Genomic DNA, 26,573 nt, shown 5'->3' on the forward strand with positions numbered 1-26,573 from the left:
CTTTGATCTGCCTAGACTCATAACAGTTCCAAAGGCTTGGTTATATATATAACGAAAAAAAACCCCAAACCACTGAGCTTTATCATAATAGCACTAAGATACATATGTTTTCAAATAGGGAAGATGTAAAGTCATTAAATGGAGTATATAGAAATCAAAGAAACTTCTCAACAGCTTGCCCTGCTCACGGTGTCCCTACATTAGAGGTCCTTGTTCCCAGTGGAATTGATGACTCCCTGAGTTATAAAAAGCTCTGTATACTCCCTGCTTGTCCCCTGAAGATTTTCACCCCATTCCCTCTGCAGCCCATGTGTCTGCTCTTTGCTCCTCTCAGCAGGTTGCTGGATTAGGCTGCAGATCTCCAGCTCTCTGCCTTGACCCTTCTTCCACTTGCTCAGAACCCACAACCATTGGAAATCTCTCCATCAGGACCTCAGGAAGGAGGGGTGTCTTCACTGCAGAAGGACCTGACTAACTCAGGCACTTTCAGAGGAACAAAGGCAGCCTACACACCTGGACAAAACCAAAGAGATCTCTCCATCAGACTGCTGTTACCTGCTTGACACACAGGATGGCTGCAGCTGTTTCAGGTAAATATTTACTCATGGCAACCACAAATGTCTTTGAAGCAGTTTTATAGCTAGTAGGCTGATACCCAGAGAGCTGTAAGTCAGGGACTGTGCCTCCTATCTGCTGAAGAAAGGATCATCCAACAACACGACTCCTACCAGTACTCTTGATGTGACCCAAAACATCTTCTCTTAAATGTCTAATTCTTCACTATACTTTCTATATAGTTTCTATACTTTCAGCTCTGTTTTGGAGTACTTTTCCCAAGCAAAGTAATTTTCTTTCATTTCTACAAGCTTTTAATGAACAACTAATTGCAAGAGTACTACAGGAAATAAATTCTGAAATTATATGCCTAGTTGTCTGCACAGGAAATGAGTCGTACTATAGGAGCTGGGTAGTAAGGAAACATCTTTCCATCTACCTTGCACATGGACAACTGAATAAGCCATTACTTTAGCTAATGAAGAACTGTATGGAAAATCCTATAGAAATCCCATATTTCAGGTCTGAAAAAAAGAGAAACTTTAGTTAAAGATAAGACTTCTACAAGATGCTTGATCATTGCATAGTATATGGAAGTAACACAAAGTAACTTTGAAGCAAATGGGAAAAATTGAAAAAATAAGATGGAAGAAGCAGGGAAAGACTATCTGGAACAGGAGCTCATTGATTTTCTTAACATTAATAATAAGTGCAATAAAATAGTTTACCAATGGCATCTTACTAAGAAAAATATAAACAAAACCTTTAGTTTTAAGAAGTTGTTCTGAATCTGCCTTCTTCATTTTGTTGCTATGCTTAGGTGATTATACATAATGATTCAAAAGCACTTTTACAAGTTTGGGATGCATTCCTTACTCTCTTTCAGGAATTAATTTGCAATGACTGGATAAAAACATTTCCTGTTTGCTGATGCTTAATTTATTAAGCATTCCACATTGGTCTTTATCAGTAATGGCTTATCTATTCAATGACGTGGACCAAACTCTCTGCCAACTGCAAAGTTTATCAGTATTGATTTTATGTTTTCTACAGGATTTCCAAAGAAAGTGCATTTAGTCAGAAGCCAAGAACTTTTCCTAGAGATAGTTCATTAAAAATAAATTCCCTCACTGATTTCCTTCTTACAATTATGTTAAAAGATTGATAGATGAAGCAACTTTTCAATCCAATGTAAGCCATACTAATTTTACTTGTTTCCATTTTTAGGTAAGGAGTGAGTTGTTGCATGTAAAGACTTACAGAAGTCCATTATATAAAAGCAATTAAATTTTATAATAAAACTTGAAGTATTAATAAAGATATTAATATATATTTAATACAAATTATTTTCTGTAGTCTACATTTCTAACTTCACTTTTATAAAGAAATCCAGGCTGTTTTCTATAGTAGCATAAATGGGATTCCATATTTAGCCTGAGTGCATGAGATAGATTTCAGCTTTTGTGGTAATGCAGAGTTTTTCTAATAACTTTGATTATTAACTATGCTTGCCTCTGGTGTGTGGGCAGGACTCATCTCATGCACCCTTGTTTATCTGGCTGGTCAGTTAACCTAAAGTTCTCATCCAGACTTCTCTCTAGTCCATGGAGCACAATGGGAAAACTGAGAGAACAAGCTGCCCAGGCAATGACTGAATAAAATGATTTAAGTAATCCTCTTCAGGTGCTTATTTTCCACCACTGGCTGTAGGGGTAAATATTTTGAGTCATGTAGACTAGAAATCTAAATATTTTATGGTTAAGTTGGGATTCATCTGACCAAAAGTGAGTAGAAATTTAAATGTGAAATGTTAGGTGAATTTTTAAAAACTTTAACACTCAACAGGAGAGAATAGGTTCTTTTAGAAGACTATTGATTTCAGTCACTTTAGATGTTTATAGTAGCTGACTGGCACCATAGTTTTCCTCATCAAAAAGGATCCCTGCTTGCTGCCCAGTACAGATGAGGAAGGATTCACTGTTGCTGCCTGCTCAGGAACCCTGACAACAAGTGCTGAGGAGAACAAGGCTATATGTGTTGCAAGGCAAGACTGGGAAGAAAGGTTGAGGGATGTTGCATGTAAAAGATTTTCAGCTTATTTCCCTTTAGTGACATGTAAAAAAATGTAGAATCAATTAATCACTGTGAAATGAATGCTTAAAAAAGACCATTTTGACTGAAGCTGTATATAGATGGTTCTTTTTTCAGTACAGTGCATCCTAATGTGATGCTATTAGGATAAAGAACTTGATAAAGTTAAAAGTCTGATATGCAATAAACAAGTTATGAGATAAACCTCTTGCTTATTTAAGATTAACTTCAGTAGAAATAATCATTCTAGTTGGTGCTTATGCAGTGAATGTTAGCTGGATCAGACTCTCCAGATGTTTCTGATTTAGAGCCAACCCCACAAGCCACTGAGATCTCTCAGAAATGCTACATAATAAGTAAATAAAGACTGCATTAGCTTTCAATTACAGTGTGAGAATAATTTGTTGTGTATGTAATCTCAAGGAACACATCTGGCAAGCTGAAATCAAAAAGCATGCCACCATTCTTCCTGTTTGTATTGACTTCTAAATAACTTTCCTATATAAAGAAATATATATTCAATATGGTGTAATAAGGAGACAAGATTTAAAAGCTTCTCTTTCTCTCTCAGAAGTACTGTGGAAGGAGTTTAAAATTATCCAGATGGTGATTAGTTCAATGAGAGACTCTCTCTTTTAGCACCCTGGGACCCCAAATGTGAGAAATATGGAGAACCATAGAATATTTTAAGTCTTTAGCTTGGAAGGGACAGTTGGATTTCAGCTAGGCCAAGCTCTTGCTCAAAGCGAGGCTAAGTTCAAAGACTGGGCTGACATTCAAGAATGGCATCTTCTCTGAATTGCCAAATGAAGGAAAATGGAGCCAGAATGACAAGCAATAAACATTCAGACTGAGAAAGGACTGGGTAAAACATGGAAAAAGCTAATGAAGAAGGGCAGAAATTGGATGGAGCTGACCATCTTTGACTCTACCACATTTGTTGGCTCTCACTGGCCACAGATGAAAGCCTGATGGAATTTTATCCAGAATTCTCTCTGGGCTGCTTTAGGAACTTCCATTGATGAAATCATGCTGCATTTTGGTTATACAGCTGGATGATCTGCTATAATCTTTCCACTTTCACTAAGTACTTCCTGATACTTATTCCAGAGAACATGAGATGTTAAATAGTGCAAGGCTTAAGGTTGATGCAAAAGAGAAGCCGTATCTTCTGATACACAATCCCACTAGGATCATATTTACAGTTTCTCAACTGGTCATTCTTTTTTACCCTTAAGGAACATATTAAGGTGTCTTTTGCTGTACTTCAGAGATATGATAGCGTTTATACTGCAGTAGAGAGGCACTGCTTGGCCCCAGATGCCAAAAATAATCATATTTATTGAGAACAAGTTAAAATACAGAAGTTATGCATGGGTAGTAAGAAAGAGATGTTGACTTCGTATTGATAAGTGAATTTAGTTTAACTATTAAAATATAGAGAATACTGTGGTATTCCCATAATCAGCAAATCTTTTCTATGATGTCAACGAACCCCTGGAGCACTACTTACTGATTTTTTAAAAATTCTTTAAGAAAAATAGTATTACTATCAACATTATTACTACTACTATTACTATCGTCATCATTGTTTATCAATTTAAAATATTAGTAAATTTTCTGCTATGAAAAACCCTAATTATAGAAATGGAGATTAATTGATAAAATGAATGTAAAGATCATTAAAACATTTTCTCATTCAAAGATTTTGCATCTGTGCTTGTATTCATGCATATGGAGGATTCTTCTAATGATCTGAGAATTTTTAGAAGTGCTCTATCTAGAACATGTGAAATGCAATTAAAAATGCTTACATTATAGAAAAAATATTCTAAAAAGTCCATTGAGTATAATTTGCACCCGACTGAAATATACACTAAAAATAAGGTGACCCTTATGTAATGTGTGTAAAGAAAGCTTGCCTTCTTTTAGCTTATGGGAATAAAAGGTACCAAACAAATAGAAGTCAAGATTTCTCTCATTTACCAAACAGGAACACTGCACAGTATGTTTCTTCTATGCTGAAATACTGTTCCCAGTTATGAAAAATCTGCCTTTGGAAAGCAATTTACTTCCTTTAGAAATCTGCTTGGACATACTTCGGAGTCAGCTTCCAGAATTTGTGCCTGGCAGCTTTAGCTTCCCTATCCTTTTTTTTTCACTGTAAACTGAAGGTGACACAACAAAGGGGTATGTATCCTGGTGCTGGTTTTGATTGTGTTTGAATTATGATTCACCCAAAGGCTTCCTGAGAAGGACAGTGTTGTATTTAATAAATACTGTAATCTTGGTTTATAAAAAAATAAAAAAAAAACCCCATTGAGCATGAATCAGAGGGCAAGCATAGCCATTGTTAAAGCCCTCCTTCTCTTTTTAAGAATTTAAATGAAAATTGCTCAAAGATTTGTACAGGGATTAATACCTCATTTAGAAAACTAATTTAGTTTCTGTATTTTTACTGGATATGCAAACCATAAGGGCAATGAGAGTTTTGTGGCTTAGGAAGTGCCTGAAAAGCACACCTTCCCATCTCCCCAGTGCTGTGTCTCAAGTCTGTAGCACAATAGATAATGTAGTCACTTGTTTCATAGTGTATTAGCTTACTTTATTACTATAAAATATTGCACTATTTTACAAATCACCACATCACAACGTCTACACAACGTACTTTGACAACAGATTTGGAAGCCCAACAAATGCTGTTTAATAGGACATTACATTATACTGAACCAACAAAAACATTGTTCAACACATTTAGACTAAACTTTAGACATGCCTCAGTACACAAGCACAGGTAGTAAGGTACTTTTTTAGAGTCCAGCTCTGTAGTTCTCCATCCTTAGGCTGAGATCTCCCAAATCTCCTCTGAGGAAGGTGAGATTCACTCAGAAACTAGACTATGGGTGACTGGGAAAAAGCCCCGTTTCTTCATCTCTCAGTATTGCAGCAGGTTTTCCCACATACCATGCTTGGGAAGTATTTGGCTTCAAAAGATGTCATCTTTCACTGAGATGTACAGTCCAAGATAATACCATTAAGTTTTCTCATAATACGGCTTGCAAGTACAGAGGAGAAACTTCTCTGGCCTGGCCAGATTCCAAGCCAGACAAGCAAAATAGTCTGTTTTCTCAAACAAACTATTCTTCAATTTGCATGAATTCATTCACTAATATTAGTCTGCAGTACTGCCAATGGAGCTCTTGGGTTCTAGCAGTGATGTGGGCTGTAGCTATCAGACAATAATGTGCCCCATACTCCTCAAGAGAGACAAGCCTGTCCTGAAGGCGGAGTTCCTGCAGCTCTGCACAAATCCTACATGCACAGTAAGTCTCTTTGTAGTCCTATAGTAACTATAATGTCTGACTGCTCACTGTTTGTAGTCTCCTGGGTATAAGAATGTAATGGCAGAATTGCCACTGGAGTAGTAAATGGTAGTTACCTCCTTATGGCATGCAATGATGACAATATGTGTCTATACACTTGTGTTTCTTTTTGCTAAAAGGTTTTCTGCAGGGACCTATTTCTCCAGCGTGCAAACTAACTCCTCCTGTCAGCAAGAGTTAGGCACACACATCCCTAGGAGAAGTGTCCCCAAGTTTTACTAGAAGCACTGTTCGAATTTCACACAGACCATGTAAGCCTACATCAGAAAACAGTTTCACCAGTGATAAAAGCACTTTTGAAACAAAATGCTTTCCAATAGTCATTAAAAACCTTCTGTGTAATATATGTAAAAAGGGTTTAACTAATGCTTTGCAAAATTATCCACATATGTACCACACAGTGCACAAACATTAATAAGGAAGAGGCAGCAAAACTATAGCACTACCACTTTGAAACACAATGCAATTAATACTACTTCCAGTAATACAGTGCAACAGCCACTAACTATTATTGATGTCTATTTTTTCAGGAATCCATATTCATTAAGGAGGTCTATGGTTTCTTTGTCTTTTATTCAGAAATATGGAAGCAATTGCACACTGTTTCACTGCTAATCAGAGCTATACAAGAAAAGATATGAAAGTTTCATTAGTGCAAATTTTAGGATAACTGGTCTCCTGCCCTAACTCCTCCTGTTCAAATTTGTCATTCCCTGTGTTACTGAAAGGTTACAATTTCTCTCACTAAAATGGTTTCGATTGAATCCCTTCACAAACAAGGCTATATATGTAACTTAATTTTTAGTTTACCTGCAATAACGTGTAATATTTATTGAAATAGATTTTATGCCAGATAATTGCCACAAGATGCTTAAAAATATCACAAGTTTACCCAAAGTATAAAACAGTCTCAACGTGTAGGGCAAAAAGGATGTAAATAATTGGAAGGTTACTAGGAGAGTACGTATCGCACAGCTAAAAATATGATACTCTGCAAGGTGAGACATTCCTTGTAAAAATGAGTCAGGAAAGCAGTGCTTCAGGATTTTTGTTAATGTAACAGCAACTTTTTTTGCATGTTAACAGTATTTTCTAAAATTCTTTCAGAGATTTTATTTCTGGAATTAACAAAGGAAAGAGAACTGCCCTTCTCACAAGGCTGTTAGGAAACTATTTTGCGCAAAATACGATTTCTGTGTGGGGAAGGTAGGAAAGGACAAGTGTCCATGTCTGGGGGGTGGGGAAAAGGGCAACATAACATCTAACAGAAAAGTCAGTGAAGTGGACAATATAGCATGACTCACAATATTTTTGATCATTAAATGTTTTGGGCCTTACTAGCTAAAAGTAGCAACAAAAATGAGCACAAAAAAAGAGGAAACAACTCAAAAGCCGGCATGAGAAGAATATGTTTACAGAGAAATCATGCTGAGGAAACTGTTGAATTTATGATGTCATAAAAAACGCTCATAATTTTGAGATGGAAAGGAGAAAGGTCAGCTATGAACCTTTGTTTTCCATCATTTTTAAAGCAGATGGATCCAGGAACAACAGTGCTTAGAGGGATGGCAAGGCAAAATGGTGTGGGAAATTGGAAAGAGAAAATTGTAAGAGGATGATGTCAGCAGCATGTTCGACAGAGGGCATTCGTGTCTCTAACTTCTAGGCATCCATGGATCACATGGTTCACTTCAAATGGGTCAGTGGTTCACTATTAGATTCATATGCACATTCCCTTTGTGTGATCAAATGTCCCTTAAGCTCGCAAACAAGAGAGATATGTGCCATTTAATAATACAGAAGGGCTAAAAATGCAGATATTGCCAAATATTCCTTTCAACATTGGACTACTTTCAGGAAATAGGAGAAAATGGATCAGGAGCAAATGTACAGTTGAAGTGAACATCTGGAGAGGGGAAAGTATATCGGGAAGCAGGAGAGATATGAGACCTTGTATGTCCCAAAATCTCCTCTCAGAAACAACAAAAGAAGCATAACTTCATGAACAAGGCAAGTATGAACAGACCGCTGTTAATTTGCAGTATCCATACAAAGCAATTCATTTACATTTGGGTTCCTTTGGGAAGTGACTGGAAAGGAAAAATTTGCCAATGACTCAGGGATGTAAAACAGTAGAGACAGCAGGATGATGGAAAACCTTCCTAAGTCCCAAATCAAAAGCCTACAACATACTTCCAAGAATTTAATTTCTTTAAACCCTCAGGACTTTTGACTAGAAAGTCCTGAACTGGGGATGAGCAAGCCATGAGATACAGGGTCTCCAGTTTGCAACAGGTACGCTGGTAATATTTGGAATGAAGAACTGCAGAATGAGAGTAAAAGCTACAGTGGTGGTCTCAGCTCATGGAACCAAGAGACCAGAATTTCCTGTGCCAGACTAGTGCCAGCAGGGTGAGAGTGCTGCCTCAGCTTTATCTTGTGAAGCTTTCCAAAGAGACAACAACCTGGAGATAAAGAACCAAAAGCTCTCCTGACCAGAGGAACTGAAACACATAGCAATCCTGGAAAAAATTTAAAAAACCATCTCATCTCTATGGTAGAAAGGCAAAGCTGGCAAATCTGAAATAAGTCCATGGAAAGGGTACTGAGAATGGAAGGTTTCTTCCACTGAAGTCTGCTTATTTTGAGGGGTTAGTTTTTTTCACTGGACTATTCAGAGATTTTTTTGGTGAAATTTCTGCCTGTTTTTGAAATTGCTGATGCTGTGTGATGTACTGGTACCTGTTAGTGATTTTAAGGAGTTACACACTTCTACTGAGATTTATACAATATCTGAGAAAGATAATTTACCTTCCTTTTATTCACACAATTTACAACCATACAGTTAAATTCTCCCTCCTCCTCTTGTCTGTGCATTGCATGTGGCCCTCACTATTTCCCATGCTGTGTCACAGTGACACCAGCTGCTGACAGTCCAGTCCCACACCAGGACTGGGCTAACAATTAAACAGTGTGGACAGTGTGCCAGTTCTCTGGCTCAATTTCGTACCAACAGCCTCAGTTTCTCAGAGCCAATTTGGATTCTACCATTCTCTGATTCAATGATTACAAAATAGCCATCTGATGTAGGAATTTTGCCAGTCTCCCACTTTTTGCATTTAATGTTTCACTCTCAACACCTGTTATGAGTTGCCGTAACTTCATGACTCAGTCCTGGGTTGTCTGCAGGTTTCCTTTACAACAGTATTTCAGACATAGTCTTGATGGGTTTACTTTGGAATCTGTCAGTTCTTTTTTAGACAGGAACACTTCTGGAGCTGGGCTGCTGTCTATAGGTTCATATATTTCAAAGGTATTTTCCAAAAGAGATGGCGTATGTCAAATACTTGGATAGCTCATTTAGTAGAACATGCCAAACCAAGTTTTTGAAGTCCTCATTATTGAATATTTTGCTCTACATAATTTTGCTACATACCACTTCAACCACTAAGTGCTGGTTTTCAGTAGTAGTGGACTAATTCAGAATTTATGCTCTATCTACAGTCAGAAAGACTGATTTTTGAGAGCTCTTCCACACTATTTCAGCAGCCTACACTCAATGAAATCTACTGCAGAAGCTGAGGATAAAGCATAAAGCCTGAACCAAAACTGGAAAGGAGTAAGTCTCTTTGGGTGTTATTTTCTTTTTTTTTTTAATATTAATTTTTTCCTTTTATTTTTTTAGGTAACAATTTTCCACTACCTTTGCCAATAATTTTAGGGTTTTTTTTCAGTACAAACATATCTGTCAGCTTATAGTAATCAATGGAAACAATACAGCTGTTCAGCAAAAACAGATGTAAAGAAACTGAACTATTATAGTGCGTCTACTTAGCAAAGAACTTGTCCAATAAACAAAAGAAAGACAGTAAGATGTCTAGCCACTGCTAGAGAGATGCTTTGTATTTTCTTTGATAGACAAGTTATATTGTTTCTATTATTATTTTTTTTAACATGCAGATAAATTGCTACTTCTGCTTTTGGAATCTTAAAACAAGTAGACTACGAGTTGTGGGACTTCCTCCAGCTGGATTGTATCCCATGACGAGTCTCTATTTGGTGATGGTTAGAGAGGTCTTAGTGGCCTCTTTAAATTTGAGTACTGCTATTCCCTCCATCCTTTTGAAACATGCAGACCTTTCCTTCTCCTGCATACTCTGGCTGTTGGCCTTTTTAAGCCTGAGGGACAATGTTTTTAAAATGTTATAGCATGCATACTATGTGCATCCGAGGGAGTATTTTTTTCCAGTATGAGATACCTTTTCCTATAGTGAGAATAAATCAGTCAGTGTTGATCTGTTTCTTGTCTGCAATGTAGATAAGATTGCTGGATGAGAGAGAAATTAACTCACTTACAGAAATGGATTTGCCACAGTTAGGTGAGCAGTCAGGCCATATTCATATCAGAGACAGAATACATTACAAGGCAACGCACAACCTTATGCAAAACACAGCCTTCCTCCACAGGCAGGAACAGCCCTTTGGTCTTAATCTTAAAAATTAGACATTAAAGACAGGATGCACAGGGTAATGATGGAAAAGGATGGCATAATTCAAGTGTCATTACAAATCAGAGATAATAAAATAAAAATTGGATCCATGAGTAATGAGAAATTATGCCTTGCTTTACTGGTGTCATTGACTAAATATTTTAGAGTCAAAGTAGGTTTCTCTAAATATTTGGTTGTGTATTCAGATTATCTCACATGACCAAATCTTGTCACCTGTTTATTATTTAACATGTTGGATCAACACGTGCACCTGAATCAGTCATCCTCTACTCCCTTTATAATGAGTCAAGCAGCAAATATAGTTCTAAGGTATACCTAGATATACCTGACTTACTTGAAACATATACAGTGGAATTACATGAATTACATCATAGAAAAATGTATTTCTGCCCAGGGACTATAAAAGGAGACATGAAGACTAACATAGACATAATAACCTGCATGATAGGTGTATATTTAGTCACATAGATTCCCTTTTCCTAAGAATATATGAATAAAAAAGAAACGAGATCCTGGTTGTCATCTTAAAACAGTTCTCACATTTGTGTTAAGCTGTGATTTAGCCATCTCTTAGGTAGAGTAGGCCTGATTCATACACTATTTTTTCAGTTCTTTTGAATCACTCAAACCAGAGAGCCTTTTTAAAAAAAAACAATTCATAGTTTTGCAGCCTTGAGTTAAGGTATCATTATTTCTGATGCACAAAAATTTATGACAGTCAACTTGCATTTCTTCTGTACCATCCCATTAAGTTTAATGACACTGTAGTACTTCTAAACATTTGCTTTAGTCTTGGTCATTGTTCTACCGTGAACAAAACATGTTCTCTTTCTCTTCCTTGCATTCTCTAAAGCAACCAACCAACTCCTGCCCCAGCAACAGAGGGTTAAATGTTACTGCATTTGGACCTAGTATGTTGTGTCAGCTGAGCCAGGGGAACGACCTGTACCTCAGTGTTTGGCCTCAGACAAGAGCAGAGGGTGTAAATTTACACTGCTTTTATTGAGCGTTGAGCTCAGTGTAGTATCTCCTACCTGCCACAGTGATGTGTAGAAAATAACCACAGCTCAGTTAATGTACCAGAACTTGTTAAACTATCATGTTGATCAATGTTAAACTATCACGTTTTGATCATGAATCAATGCTCTAAGAAGAAATTCTCTTCAGAGAGAGCAATTATCCTCAAGGGCTTGCGTATGTTGCTGCTTCAGGTTTTTTTTGCTACTGTCCTGCAGTGATTGCTGAAATACCTGTTTTGATGTCTATTATTACTCAGGCTTGTTCAGCATACTGGATTTCACACTCCACTTCTCTCTGAAGACTGGTGTTGTAAATTGTTTTCCTCTAGAGAGTGATTACCTTGCCTTTTTCAAAATAAAATTCCACCTTTTGGGGTTACACTAACCCTTCTAATCCTCTTTATGCTCTTTTTTGGCTATGAAATTCTCCCTAATTTGTCAACTTCTTAATAAAAAAGAATGTTGCTTACTCCACTGTTCAAGATTCTTAATGGACACTAAGGAGAACCAGATTTAATACCAATGAATATAGCTTCTCTGCGACCATTAACTTTCTCCAAGTTCGTATACTATAGTAATACCAGTTTAATTATCATCCTAATTTGGTTTCATTCCAAAGAAATGTCAGATTCTGTCTCTTGTAAAGCATTCTTTTATATATATATATATACATGAAAAATACTTTATTGACTATGTGACTATAGATCACCCAGAATCACCTTATGTTTGTTACTTCTGCAATTTGAGATAATGTTACCATATTCCTTATTCTAAGGATTTTTAGGTATTGTAAGGATAAACATTTGGCATATGAAAACACTAAAGGTTCACTTCTCAATTTCTACTCTTCAGAAGGAAAGTAGTTAGTGTTTTTGAATCTTTTTGCATAGAATCCTGTCTTTTTTTCTTTTGATGCACAGAGTAACGTACATTAAGTGACATATGAATGCCTTTAGAGAAACAAAGAGCTTTAATTTTAAAAATCCAATCATTATTTACTTCAGGTAATAATAAATTATGATGGCTGCCCACCTCAAACCACCAAAGAAATTTTTTTTGGCTAAAGTAATAAAAGCTATGAAATAACTTATCACTGTCAAGTTTTTAACACTTTTTCTGTTCTTATTGCTTCTTTACAGATAAGTCTTGACTCTCCCCTTCCAATGGTGAACATTCCAACTTACTGTGTTGGGCTGGTGAGGAAAACCAAGTTGCTAGAAGCTATCTTTTTTAAAATCAGAGAAATATATACCATGGATCTCTGTTATCAGGAAAGAAAATAACCCCAACAACTGTTTTCACAATGAATGAAAAGGAGGAAAAATGGCTTAGGAAAACCAGTAACTTGTAAAGGGCAAATAGATTGCTCTGATTTTGATCTACATTAATGAGTCAATATATACAATTATATCTAAAACTTGCAGCACTGCTTTGGGACTACATGAGTTTGCTGCAGACACCACACAAACTATTATGGGTTGAAAGGTCTGGAACTGCCCTAGTTTTACTCTTTATACAGAGATGGGACCATTGACACTCAAAACACATAAAGGAATGTACAACAAAATGTAAGATTTTGCCTAGGATACTCAATTGCAGACAACGCTTTTCCAGAACCAATGGTGTTACCTCCCACAACATGGAAATTAATTTCCAGTCTAGCAAACAAGGATCTAGTGAGTATATGTATGTCTTATGGTTTAGAACCTTTTACACACATTTTTGTAATTGTACAGACTTTCCAAACTTACCTCCTCTATGGATAATCAAAGAAGTTTCACTTCCAACAGGACATTCTTTAAGTATATCCACTACTTCTGCATGGCTCAGGTTCTGTACATTCTGCTGGTTGATCTCAACAATGAGGTCACCTTCACACAAACCAGGACATCCCTGAATGTCTAGAATTTGCTTCACCCTCTGTCCTGTAGGACTGTCTGCTATAGTGAAGCCAAAGCCCTGGGCCCCTTTCACAATGGTTAAGGTCATGAGTTCAGCTTGGGTGGCCCCAGAAGAAGCCATTGATACATTATCATCATGGGCAGGTGGTGGGAATGTGCTATCAAGCTGACTATCTGCTGGAATGGAGTGCAAGGAGTGTGGTGGTCGATCTGTTACGTCTGGAACAGACTGAGAAGTCCTAGAAATGTATTCCAAATAAGTTTCATAGTTATGTCTTCCATTTACCACTACCGGAGGCCTCTCCATTACTGCAAGGGGTGGCACCATGCTGTTGGCAGGATCTTCAGGATCAAAGGGCAAAGGGTATCCACGACATAGCACCAAGTTGACACTCTGACCAATAGGAACAGACTGGAAGAGTTTGACTACATCTGCGTGAGTATGTCCAAGGACACAAACTTCATTAATATAGACAATCACATCACCTAGAACGAGAAGAACAAACAGTGACAACATGAGACAACTTCAATTGCTGTATATGCAGTGCATTTTTTTTCAAATGAGATAGAAGTCTACTAAAAAAAATACGATAAATTCAATCAACATACTGACTCAAATAGGAGAGACAAAAAAGTAAAGTTTGTCTGGCAGCAAATGTAATACAAAGACACAATGACAATACCAGTTATTTTCTGTGTAAGCTCACAGATGGAAAATTTAGATGTATCCAGACATTCACCTTCTCTTAATATTTCCTCCGTATTTTTCCAACTCCTTTCAGTGTAGTCTCCATAGATTACTTTTTTTATAAGGTACAATGAAAGATTATTTGGAGAGTGTGTGGTCAAGATATACCATTGTTTGGTGAAGAGTAAAAGAAAAAACGTAAGTACTCCAGGACTTAAGAATCAATGAATAGCAATGCAAGACTGTGTATGCATGTGCATAAGGAAACACTTTTTCCATTGATCATGATATTGACACATTTCTGTTAAGTGTGATTACTTGCCATCAACCATTCAGAACTACTACTGTCATTTCCTATCTATCTGGCATAACGTAGAGATGTTTCATGGCATCTTGTTGTAGCCAAAAGGCTCAAGGACAATGACACAACAAATTTTTTTTAGGTAGGTTCAATAGTTTTTTATTAGAAAAGTCTAAGCAAAAATACAAAAATCAGTTTAATATTTTCACCTAACCAGCTGGTCAAATAAAACCAAAGATACTACCTTTACCTCCAAATCTTGTCTCGTGTAGCAGAGCTACCAGTCTGAGCATATGGAAGCAGAATACTTTAAGTCAACAGGCTATTTATGGGTCTCCATATTGCCCATGCACCAACCATCTACTGTTACTGAAAGGCTCAGAAATAACTTCAAGATTCTTCTTGGTGTTAAAATAGATCTATATATTTATAGCCATAAATAATTTTTTTATGTACTCTTAGGTGCATATTAAAATAAATATGAGTGATCAGTACAAACAATATTCAGAATAGTTTAATGGCCCATAATCAGTTTTCACTTTCATAAAACAGTTTGCATATTTATAGGAAAAAAAAAGGATATTTGGTTAGAGAGCTCTAGAAGTTAAAGTATTTTTCTAAGTGAAGATTTTTTTATTATCCTACCATTAATCACCAGGATACTGTGAGATGTTTACAAGGTACACAGTTCAAAAATTGACACATAACAACACAAAGCTTTTTAAAGGTATTTGAAAACTCAGCAATAAAATGTGAATGATTTAGGGAGAATGAGGTGGTTTGGGTGGAATTGCTTTAAGCGTATTTATGAAATTATGTCTTTCAAGTACTTCAATCAAAATATCTAATCAAGCAAACTGAGGATAAGAGCGTCATCAAGATGCCAATGCAAGGGCTGTTTCTAAGTGACAGCAAAAGGCAAAGGCTGTTTCTATGTGAAAATGAAATGGTCAATTCCCACATGATCAGTCTGTGTAACAGCCTGACAGTAATTAATTGCATATGCACAAACTGTGATTCAGAGGAAGATTTCTTCAGAGGGTGCCTAGGGAAAAAATGCTAAGGAAGTTTGTTTAAATGATTGTATACACACATAAACCTTAGGAGCTGCAAATGCTTTCTTAAATGTGCAGCATAAATAGATTTCAAAACAAGCACAAACAGTAATGTCACTTCATAGGCAGTGCTGAAAGAACTCCAATGCTTTTGTCTCAAGCAGCTGAAAATAAAGCAGTTTTCAAAAGTCAAGATTTAAAAGAAAAAATGCACCGTACAAATTACTGTGGCAATGGCTGCAATTCATCTTGATTTGCTCATGCCCTAGTATAGAAAGATCTTACCTGCATTCTCATCCCTGGTTCCCACGTTAGCAGTGAGGCTGACATTGCTCACAACAGGACTGCTTCTGTTGAACTGAGAGCTCTCCAGTGCATGCTCCTGTTTCAGTAGCTATGCCTTAATAGTAACCTTGCGACTTTTTAATCCATGCAGTCTTTATTTTCCTGAGTGCTGGCATGCAGCTATGTGGTGGGAGGAGACCAATCTGTTTGTTCATCCTCTCTTACAATACATTAGCAGGGTGCAAAAGGAAAAAATGCGATTTTTTGCGTTGGGCAAGTAAATCGTTGTCTGTTTTCAGCCCTTCACTTTAAGTATTTGGACAGGATTAGGTATGATATAAAACTTAAATCAATATGATTTCTACATATCAGAAAATTACATAAACTAGTTGACATTATATGGGTCTGCAGTGAAAAGCTTTTGCAAAAGGAGTGCAGTAAGGAAACATACAGGCCAAGTAGTCCCTTTCCCCAATCACTAAACAGGCAAAACTGAGCACCAGAAGATCTGGGGCTAGAACTTCTTCAAATAACAACCACGCATTATCCCTCACAGGACAGCAGAAAACCCTCCAGGATTTCCTGAATCAATATTTTTAAAGCTCTTTGTTGTTTCTGAGGTATAACATGAATAGCACGCCTGGGCACACACTGAAGCTGTAAGTCACTGTGGGACTGTTTGGGACCCACCTGCTGTACTGTCACACGGAGAATGAACAGCCACAAATGAAGTGTGATGAGCACAAGGACATGAGTTACTAAGTTCAGCTCAAAGAAAGGAGCTACAATGGTGTTGCACTGGGGAGAAAGAGTTTCAGATCATGAGAGAGGACAGAGGAAAAAAAGGGGTTAATTTCAGAAATCCTTTGAATTAATCTCTCGGCTGTACTTTCTCCAAACCTAACTCATTTTTCCAGGCTGAGAGTTCCTCGTTGCTGACACAGAGAGAAGTACCCAGTATTTGGTAGGAAGAGAGAGATAAGAGCATTACAGAGCCAGTGCAATGCTAACGCAAAGTTCAAAACCTCTCTTCTTTAGGAAAACTCCCTTAAAGGTCTCTGTAGCATCTTTTCTGCCTGTTCTCTTCTGCTACTTCTAATAATAATGGGTGCATATGGACAAGCATGATAGCAATCCACTTTATAATTCCTGTCTGATTTTCTGAGCAAGCCATAGTCTGCCTCCAGAAATCACAGTTTCACAGTGAGTGGGTATCTCTGGAGTTAAGCAGAACATTTATATTAAGCATCAAACTTTGCCTGACTTTTAGAATTAAATTTACTAAAATGACTGGAGCTTGCTCACAGAATGATTGAGGTTGGCAGGGATCTCTAGAGGTCATATTGTCCAAACCCTGCTCAATCAGTAGCCCTTAGAACCAGTTGCCCAGGATCATGTCCAGGTGGCTTTTGAAAACCTCCAAGGAGGTAGACTCCACATCTTCTTTGGGCAACCTGTGCCAGTGCTCAGTCACCCTGCCAGTAGGAAAGTGTTTTCTGATGTTCAAAGGAAACTTCCTTTGTTTGAGTGTTTGCCCATTGCCTCTTTTCTTGCCACTGGAAAGAGCTTGGCTCCATCTTCTTTGCACAGGTATTTACGTAGATTGGTAAAATCCCCCTGAGCCTTCTCTTCTCTAGGGTGAACATCCTCTCTATCAGAGAATAGCTCTCCAATTTCATCTTCCTCACTAGCCTGTACAAACTGTACACATGCCATACCAACCTTATCTTACTCAAGACTGTTCAGGGATGAGGGAGCCCAGAAGGGCTGATCTATGGAGAAGGCATCTGAATCAGACTCTCTAGATGAACTGGCAGGTTTGATAGACACCCAGTAGACAACAGATACCCTGGCCTACATCTCAAACATTTACACTGTCACAAAAACAGATTCTTCAATGTCTAAATTCAGCATTGAGTTGAAGAATGTTAAAGAATACTGACAGCAAGCAAATTTGTCAAACTGTCTTATAGTTACCTCTGCTTTAGTTAAGGCTCCTGCATTTAACTGACAAATTTAGGAACATGGGTCTGGAGGGGACTTCCTGGATAGCTGAACCTAGTTCCCTGTTATCAGATACAATACGTTACACTTGATGGCATTTGATGTCTTCTTCACAGAAACAACCATGAAGCCCCATAATATTTCATTTATTTAACTAGCTTGTTTTGCTTATTAGTCTGCTGACCATTACTTATTTTGTCATGTAATGTTAATTGACTCAGTGCCTGAATGTTTGATTAGAGGTTACATTTTGTTATCTACATATTTCAAAGCAAAAACCAGATCTATACTGTCATTATCTTTAGTTGGATTAGTAACTGGTGAAGAAATTTGTGAGCTTCAACATCTTTTAATGACAGATTCTGTTCTACATTCCTCTCTACAATAATGTTGCAGAATGAAATCTGACACCCAGGGGATTTTCCACAAGCATTAATTCTGAAAAAAACCCCCAACTTTTTCATGCTTGAAGTGCTTGATCCAAACAGAATCTGTTTTATTGACATAACTAGTTTCACCACAAATTATCCTATCATTTCAGGCAATGTTACCAGCTCTACTTACCTCCCTTTTGAATAACCTGTACTACTCAGTTGACTCCAGTTATTGTTTCTGCTAGGTTTTTATTACCCCTAGATTCTCTGTGCAAACATCTTGCACTAGTAGGTAAAGCTTGTCCATTTTCTTACCTATGTTCCCACTATTTGTATACAAACATTTTGCTTATTTCTACTTATTATTGTATCTTGTGTACTTAGGTTTCTAGCTGTACTTCAGAGAACTGAATTACCTACTAGACTGCCATTCTTATGATCAATTAGGATTCACTAAACTTTGAAGTCTGAATGCAGAGAAAAAAGTGCAGATTAGATCTTCGTTCGAAATTTAGTAGAAATGTCTCCATTCTTTCTGACAGGTTTTTGATCATGCTCTTAGTGCTAGGTTTATGTGCTTAAAATATGACAGAACTCTGTGATTTGGGGTGGAGAACAGCTCTGCTACCCCCCTGCAGCCAGCACAAGCCAATAGCAATGGAGCTAAAACTCAGCTGGCAAGTCAGCACAGGACACATCAGCTCTGCAGGACTTGGGCTGCATAATTTTTTGCTGCATTTATAGCCCACATAAACTCTGCTAACTTCTCCATCATTGCTTATTCCCACTTGCATTTCTCACCCATATAATCTAAACCCTGCATATGCATACTTTGCATCAGTTTCAGAACTAGCAATACATGATTACTTCATCGTTGAAGCTTTCCCTTCACCTGCCCACCCACACTCTCTACTGTCATTACCAGATATTTCTGTCACTTCTCAGCAGTGACCTTGTCTTCTCTTTCTGCAGAGTGCTGCAAGATTGCTGGCACTGGAGCCTGTTAATAATGAATTCAGAGCATGTTTCCAGTACTGAGATATGAAACATGGGGGTAATTTTAATAACAACGGCATGCGATTGATGGTCATGAAAGAAGCAAAGATTTGTTAGAAATGAACCATTTTTACATTCACACATACAATTACAAGTAGCAGTACAGACATCTAGTGTGTGAGGGATCCTTTAGTTAAACACTAGCAGACAAACTACATCCTGCAACTTTGAATTCAACTTCCTTCCACTTGCCATAGGTGTTAATCCAGTGTGTGAATAAATAACTTCCATTACAAATGGCTAGAAGAAATGTTTTGGACGTAAGAGGTTTCAGAAAGTTCTGCATAAACAGAAATTCTCTGATTTCTTGTACTCTGACTTTCCACAGTACCTTGTAAAATCTATTTGGCTCTAGCTGCTAAGATCTGATGGCCTGACTTTTACAAACCAAAGAGAAAGCCTAGGGTCCTGTAGTTCATGGTAGCCTGATTTGTCTTAAAAAAAAAGGGGGGGAGGGGGCCCTTAATTTTGTTAATACAAAATTATCCTTATTTTTAAATAAAAATTTTGGAATTATAACAACTTCTTAAAGGGGATTGCAGTGTAAGATAACTATTGCATATTAGTACTGAAAGACTTAAAATACCTGCCAAGAAAATCCTTACTTGTTTCTTCTAAAGAGGAATATTAGATCAACTGCTACAATGTATCAAGAAGGTAACCTGGGGAGAAGTACACGCATACAATAACTACAGCTACTGATTGAAAGAACTAAATTTAAAACTGACCACTTTATTATCAGCTTTAAACCAAATTTCTCACAGATGGTACTGCAGCAGCCACAGTGAAATCAAAAGAACTGCTGGGACACATAGTGGTCAGCTGCCTCTGCACTCAGAAATAGTTTCAGGACCACTTTCTGGTATGCAAGAACACTGAATAGTCCATTAAAATGTCACTGCTCATACTGGCATGGAAGAACCATTTCTCAGTCTTCACCACATACAGAAAGTTTTAACCATGTGTGACAAACTCAGCAAAGCTAACAGGTAACCATTTACCACAGATCCTGCTTTCACTCAGCGAACTCTGGGAACTGAGGTTCAGGGGAAAAAAATCAGGGTAATAAAAATTATTAATTATTTGATCATTAATTATTTTTATTTTTATTATTTATTTAAATCAGACAAAAGGTCAAGCCAACATGTATTCCTAGGCATTCAGGCCTCAAACTGGCATAAGACAGCCCTAGATTTTCCTCTTACTGAAACCTGAGAAAGAGATATAAATCATCTGTTTGTCACATTTGAGTCAGTAATGTACAAAACAGCATTGTAGGAGTGATTAACTCGGGCTAAAAGCTGTTCCCATCATCGGAAGGACTGCGCACACTGGGTCTGAACTTTGCTTCAGGGGCCAACACAAAGATGTGACATGGACACTTGTCTGCAACTTTAGCCAAGACTCAGATCTGTTGAGTAAGCAGGTGCCATTTTTATACAATCAATTTTTTAGAACTCATTTTAATTCTACTGTGACCCAATGCATATGCCTAATTAAAAAGCTGTCTATTCAAAATTTTTGTGCTTAACCAGCATATATCATGTAATTACACTCAGGCAGATGTGGATTAGCAAAAGAAACTATTTCAATTTTATTTGTATTTTGCATATAGTGGTAAAAGCTATTTAAATAGAAGCATTTATTTGGGAGAGAAATAAAATACATTCCAGAAAAATCTAAAGACCTTGATTATTTGCTGATCCAGTAAACATGAAACACTGTAGATTAAAAAATGTAAATAATGCAATAGCAAAAGCATACTTAGTTGAATGCTGATCATAAAGTAGTAAAGAGTAGGCAAATTTTCTTCCTAGAAACAGTTTTTCACTTCAAGCATCTGAAAGCATAGCATAGTCGTTAAAACTGCTACTTTACAAAAAAAGTAATTACTTAAAAGATGGTAAGTATATTGGAGGCAAGACCACATAAAAAGAAAAAGGTCCAATTTTCAAAGCAGCCTTTTATTTACAAATTATGTAAGCTTGTTCTGTCTAAGCTTTGCTTGCGGGAACTACTTGTGCATCCTGAAATGCCTGGTGTGAATGAACTGCGTGACAGAACGTCAGTGGATCTGAAGAGCGAGATAAAAAATGTATGCCACGTTTGCATAGCTATTTGGGATCACTTTGAAAGGTGTCACTGTGTGCAGAGGCTCATGCAGAAATGAAACCCTTCTTTTTCTTAAGAAAAAGGAGGGCAAAATTTACAACACATTTGCTTTTGTACGCACATTTTATTTCTGTAGGCAGCACATCACATTTATCTAGGTAATGGCTCCCAGGAGGAGGAAAGTAGCCCAGCCAGCCTCCTGGCAGCCTAAAGGCATAAGGGTATGGAAAAGCATGATGTAAATACCAAGCAGACCCTGTGGCCAACTGGGAATTCTGGCAATGTGCCACCTGTCCCTGGTGGAAGACATTTTCAGCAGCACTGTCAACTGCACACCATTGCCACTGCTGATTCCTGACATAAACTGCCAGGAAGGAAAAAGGGAGACGGATGAGGTGAGGAATTAGATGGAGCATTTATAAAGATGCTGCAGTGCAGTGACAAATGCCTTCATATGTTGAAATATATATATATATATATATATATGTTACTGGGAATTTTTAGTAATAGGCAGTCATGTTGTGAACTGAAATGGTTAATAGAGCTATTTTATTTCTTTGAGTAATGCTAGCACCATGAGGACAAGAATAACTAGTCACATACTAAAATAGTGATTTGTGGAAGTAACAGCAGTTTGTTGGACACTTAAAAAACGAGCAAAGATAGATGAGTAGGATTAGTTTCCATTTAAAATCTATAGAGGTACAACTTGAAAATTAATTTCTATTGTAGAGATATTATGGTTTCCAAGGAGATTCCTTGTAACTGAAGTGGGCATTACTGCCAGAAGAGGGTAATTTTTGTAACTCTGTTATCTATTTGGTAAAACTAGGATTTTCATCATTGTTTGATCAATACTTTGTTTTTCCTGCTACACTCACACAAGTGCCCATCCAGGCACCTAATTCACCAGCTGACTCTCTGAGACCAGTACAAATCTGATTTGACTATCAGTCAGGTTATTAACTTAATTTAAAGCTAAGACTTAAAGCTTTGATTTGTGGATGTTTTGTGTATTCATTGTTCAGGTCCACATTCTGCTAACTGAGATCAATGTGAGCTGCCAGCAATCAGTGTGCTTATTTCAGATCCAAACCATGAATGTGAAGCCAAATGCCAGGCACCAAATCTGAAGGTGTTGTTCTGAAGTATTGATTAGCAAGGTCAGTCTACAATAACAGTAATATGCATCCACATTCTTCCCAAAAGAAATATTTACTGTTGTCCCAGGTGCTACTTCTTATGCTATAAATTCACTACCAAACTTTATGCCGAAGAATCTGACTCTGATTAAACATCTTGTGTCCTTGATCCTGCCAGTTGTAATGAAATGTGTGCCCATTCACTGCTTCATCCTAGGTATTGGAGCTTCTCCTGTCATGCCAAACCAGAAATCCAGAATATCTGTATGTGCACTCCTAGTTGTACATATATATAGATCCTCAAATCTTGCTGTTACCTTGAAAGTAGTCAACTGGGTTTACAAGGACAGCACCTTTCAGGAGACCCAGACATCAAAACATGTCTGGATCACTACAGAATAATGCTTTTGTGCAAAATTAAAGACAGGGAACATTTTATGCAGCAGAAATTAAATGTATCAAAACACTGAAGTAATTACTAGCTAAATAAATGAATTTTTTTTAATAGTCTACTACATATAAATACCTCAGTGCATCTGAAATGGAGCTATATTTGATTACCAATTAATTAACAAATGCTTATACAAATCTATGGCTAGTATATAAGTAATTTTCTACTCATAAGTTTTATAAAGGCCATTCAAATTTTAGTTTGTATGTGCTTATTTTATGCATTACCTCTATATCATCTTTTTTTTGATGGTAAAATCATCAACAAGAAAATATTACCTTAACTTCAGAGAGTTTCTCACATAATTTCTATACCAAAAGATCTATTCAATAGTTTTTCAGGTATGTATAAATATATTACTTGCTTTAAAATTGCATAGTAAAGATAAATAATGGTGTCCCTTCAGGTTCTCTAAGGTTTTACAGTACTTTTCCAGGTTAATAGAGGGTAATGTATTATCAAACTGACCTTCCTTCCAAGCAAATGTTGGTTGCCTTAATATCTCTAGAGCCTCTTTCACTGCCAAGCACTCGTTTTCAAGGACAATATATTTTTACTCTTTGCAAAACAATTTAACACCTTCACCACTGAATAACTACTCTTTCACTTTCAGCTGATCTTTGAATACTACACTGAGTATAAACTATAAAATTCAGCTTGCATAATATTTTTTTTTGGTAGGAAGAAGGAGGAAAAATCATTAACAAAAGTCCCACCAAGCTCCTTCTTTAAAACTGTTTTATAACACACAGAAAACTCCAGCCTTATAATAGTTAGGAAAAGGTCACTTTCTACCCTTTTAGCTCTACAGCTAAGAATCACATTCTCCTTTTATGAGGATTATCCAGTCTCCCACTAGCTGTTCTTCCTCCTTGTATGTCTTGTCCACCTTCTCTATTTTCTGTTGTGGTTTCTGAGAGAGAGGAGAATTTGTGGTGCTCTTGTATGGTTTATAGCACTGAGGAGTCACAATATTGTTGGGACTTCACTTCCACTGCAGTAAATATATGACCAATAACAATACCATTGCAGGCAAATACTCCATCATTTTCGAGTGCAATGTAGGGGTTCAGTTGAATGTTTGGATCACAACACTTGCCACAAACTGTGCTGCAATATGGATACATCAATTGCTGTCCAGAAGTCAAATCTGAGATCTTATATATAAAGGGGCATTAAGCCTGTTATGTATGAGAACACGCCATATCTTCCTCTTTAGAAAAGAATTAATTTTCTGGATGTCTAAATTTATCAATTTGTTAATTAACTAATGAATAAAAGTAAATTAAAATGTGTTATTATGAATGACTGTGATGCCATATCAAACTATTTGTTCAGACCATGAAAAAAGCAGTCTCACACTATGCCTGCCATCTCCCAATGTTCCCTGTGAATCATTTCAAGGGTGGCCTGTAATTAAAAAGACCTTCCCAAAATTGTCATTGTATCTAATTTTTCCTCAAAAGGCTACCACTTAATGTCATTTGCTACCATGCAGTATTTCTATCCTGCTCCTGACAAAGTAGGTAGCACCATCTGTCCTGAGAAGTCTATTGCTTTTATGTCCATCAAAAACTGAGATCAAGCTGTAGCCTCCCATCCCATTGGAGATGGTAGCCATAGTGGTAGAAGGTGATTCATGGAAAAGTTCTCTCAAGCATATTATATGCACAACTTCCTCTTCTTTGGAAAGCCTGTAAAAATGGAGGGAACTGGGACAGCCACTCCATAAACTTCCTTCTTAGAAATGCTGCATGAGAAGTGCACAAAGAAGGGAAGAGTGCCATGTGTTAATGGATGCAGCATGCTGGAGACGGGATAACTAAGGGTGAGCAATGGATGAGAGTGTGTGCTGTGGGGTACAGGAATAGAAGGAGCAGGAGGAATGTGGGACAAGAATGCCAGCAGCAGAGTGATAGAGAAAGCAGAAGCTGTGCACCGGGTGCTCTGTTCTTCCCTGTCTTTAAAAATACCCTAACTGGCTGCCTGTCTAAAATCCCTGTCCTGCTTCAGGAAGGCACAAACAGACTGGAGTACACTAGTGAATCCTGCTCGAAAAGTTATTGTTTTTAAAATGGATGGCGATTCACATTAAAACTCCTTTTGTTATTTCTGCTTCTTATGGCATTTTAAGGATAAAATTATTAATTTTTCAGACTTGTATGCAAGCAATGCTCACATACAGGCACTACCAGAAAATGGTTTCCAGACAAAAAATACAGGTGTCAGATGCTTATATGTCAACTGCAAATTTTAGAAATACAGTGAAATTACACAGTTATTATTTTCAATGGGGATTATAATCAGAGAAACTCAGGTACCTAAGATCAAACTAAAAAAAAAACCAAACAGCCCAGGGTATAAAAATGAAAGTACAGCTTCTTGTCTATTTTAGCTCTCTCTGCATTTATTACAAACTACAAGTTCAGAAAAGAAACCCAAAACTGTCTTTGTAAATCACTAAAACCAAAGATGGGGCTGCTGACACTAACAAGAGAGACATCACCATAAATAATGTTGTTGTAATAGTAAAGTGAAGCATTGCTGGATGAATGCATGCAGTGTTTCTTTGACCTAGTGCATTTTGATTTCATGGATTTTATGATGATGTATCAGGGAGACTTAGTACCTGTTCAATACAATAAACAATAAAGAACAATAAACCAATACCCAAAATAGAACAAGATTTTACAATAATTGATAAAAATGTACTAAATATTATAATTACAAAATATAATTTTTCCCTAATTTTATACCATTAATAGCTGATACATTATGTTTTCAATTAGTATTTAGAAGAAAGAATTGCATAATTTTGAAACTGACAGTCTTTTAGCCATTTTCACCAAGGAATCCAAAAATTGTTTGGCCTTGACAAATTTTACATACATAAAGATGAACCAATCAATCAATGCATTAAATGCCTAGTGAGCCTGTAATACTGTAAACTAATATTGAAACATTGTCAAGGCTTTCAGGGTTAATGAATAAGTGGAATTACAATTAAACACGGTGAAGAAAAAAATTCTGAAGAGTTCTATAATTTTATTTTTATTGAGAATGAAACTATCCAGTCTTTTCACAATCCTTCCAAAAAGATGTGTATTTGTATCTCTTATGCCAAAACTATTGTAACAGCACTGCTAGCATTCCCATGGCAAGGAGTATTCTGATTAACTGAGACAGTAGAAGGGGTTTATGAAAAAAAACTAAAGTGATTCCATGTTGTTAATGTCCCTATAGCACAATTTCTAACACTACTTCTATGAATTATTCAAGATGCTAGGGATAACTAGTGTGAGTGCTTCTTCTCAGTGTGCTTATTTCTTATGTGACAGACACCATAAAAAGAGAGGACAGTAACTTTGATATTAACAGTGACCATATTTTCGTTCTCTGACTTCACTGTCCTCCCAGATTTATTGCAATGAGCTGCAAACTAAATGCTGAATACCACAACTCCACCTAGTAGAACTCATCTAAAAGGTACTTTTGGAAAACAGAAGTATGCATATTTTCACACTTATTCATATATCTTCAGCTAGCTTCAAAAACAGTACTGATTTAGAAGGAGAATAAGTGGTCCCTCCAGTCTAAAAAATGGAGAGCATGTTTTGGATTCTGAGGCAATCTGGAATTTATAGA

At 36.9% G+C, this 26,573-nt stretch overlaps 1 protein-coding gene across 2 annotated transcripts in view; it reads right to left on the bottom strand.

The window, feature by feature from the left end:
* MAGI2 (membrane associated guanylate kinase, WW and PDZ domain containing 2) overlaps positions 1 to 26,573 on the bottom strand; it is a gene marked incomplete at both ends in the record, with an annotated part of 715,368 nt that overhangs the window by 105,234 nt on the left and 583,561 nt on the right. For both annotated transcript variants that reach the window (XM_082279816.1, XM_082279815.1), the window contains one exon: positions 13,311 to 13,946. In XM_082279816.1, the coding sequence (XP_082135942.1) occupies positions 13,311 to 13,946 (636 nt within the window). The remainder of the gene's footprint in view (positions 1 to 13,310; positions 13,947 to 26,573) is intronic.

Source organism: Coloeus monedula (assembly GCF_965178545.1).
Source record: "Coloeus monedula genome assembly, chromosome: 4".
NCBI classification, from domain to species: Eukaryota; Metazoa; Chordata; class Aves; order Passeriformes; family Corvidae; genus Coloeus; species Coloeus monedula.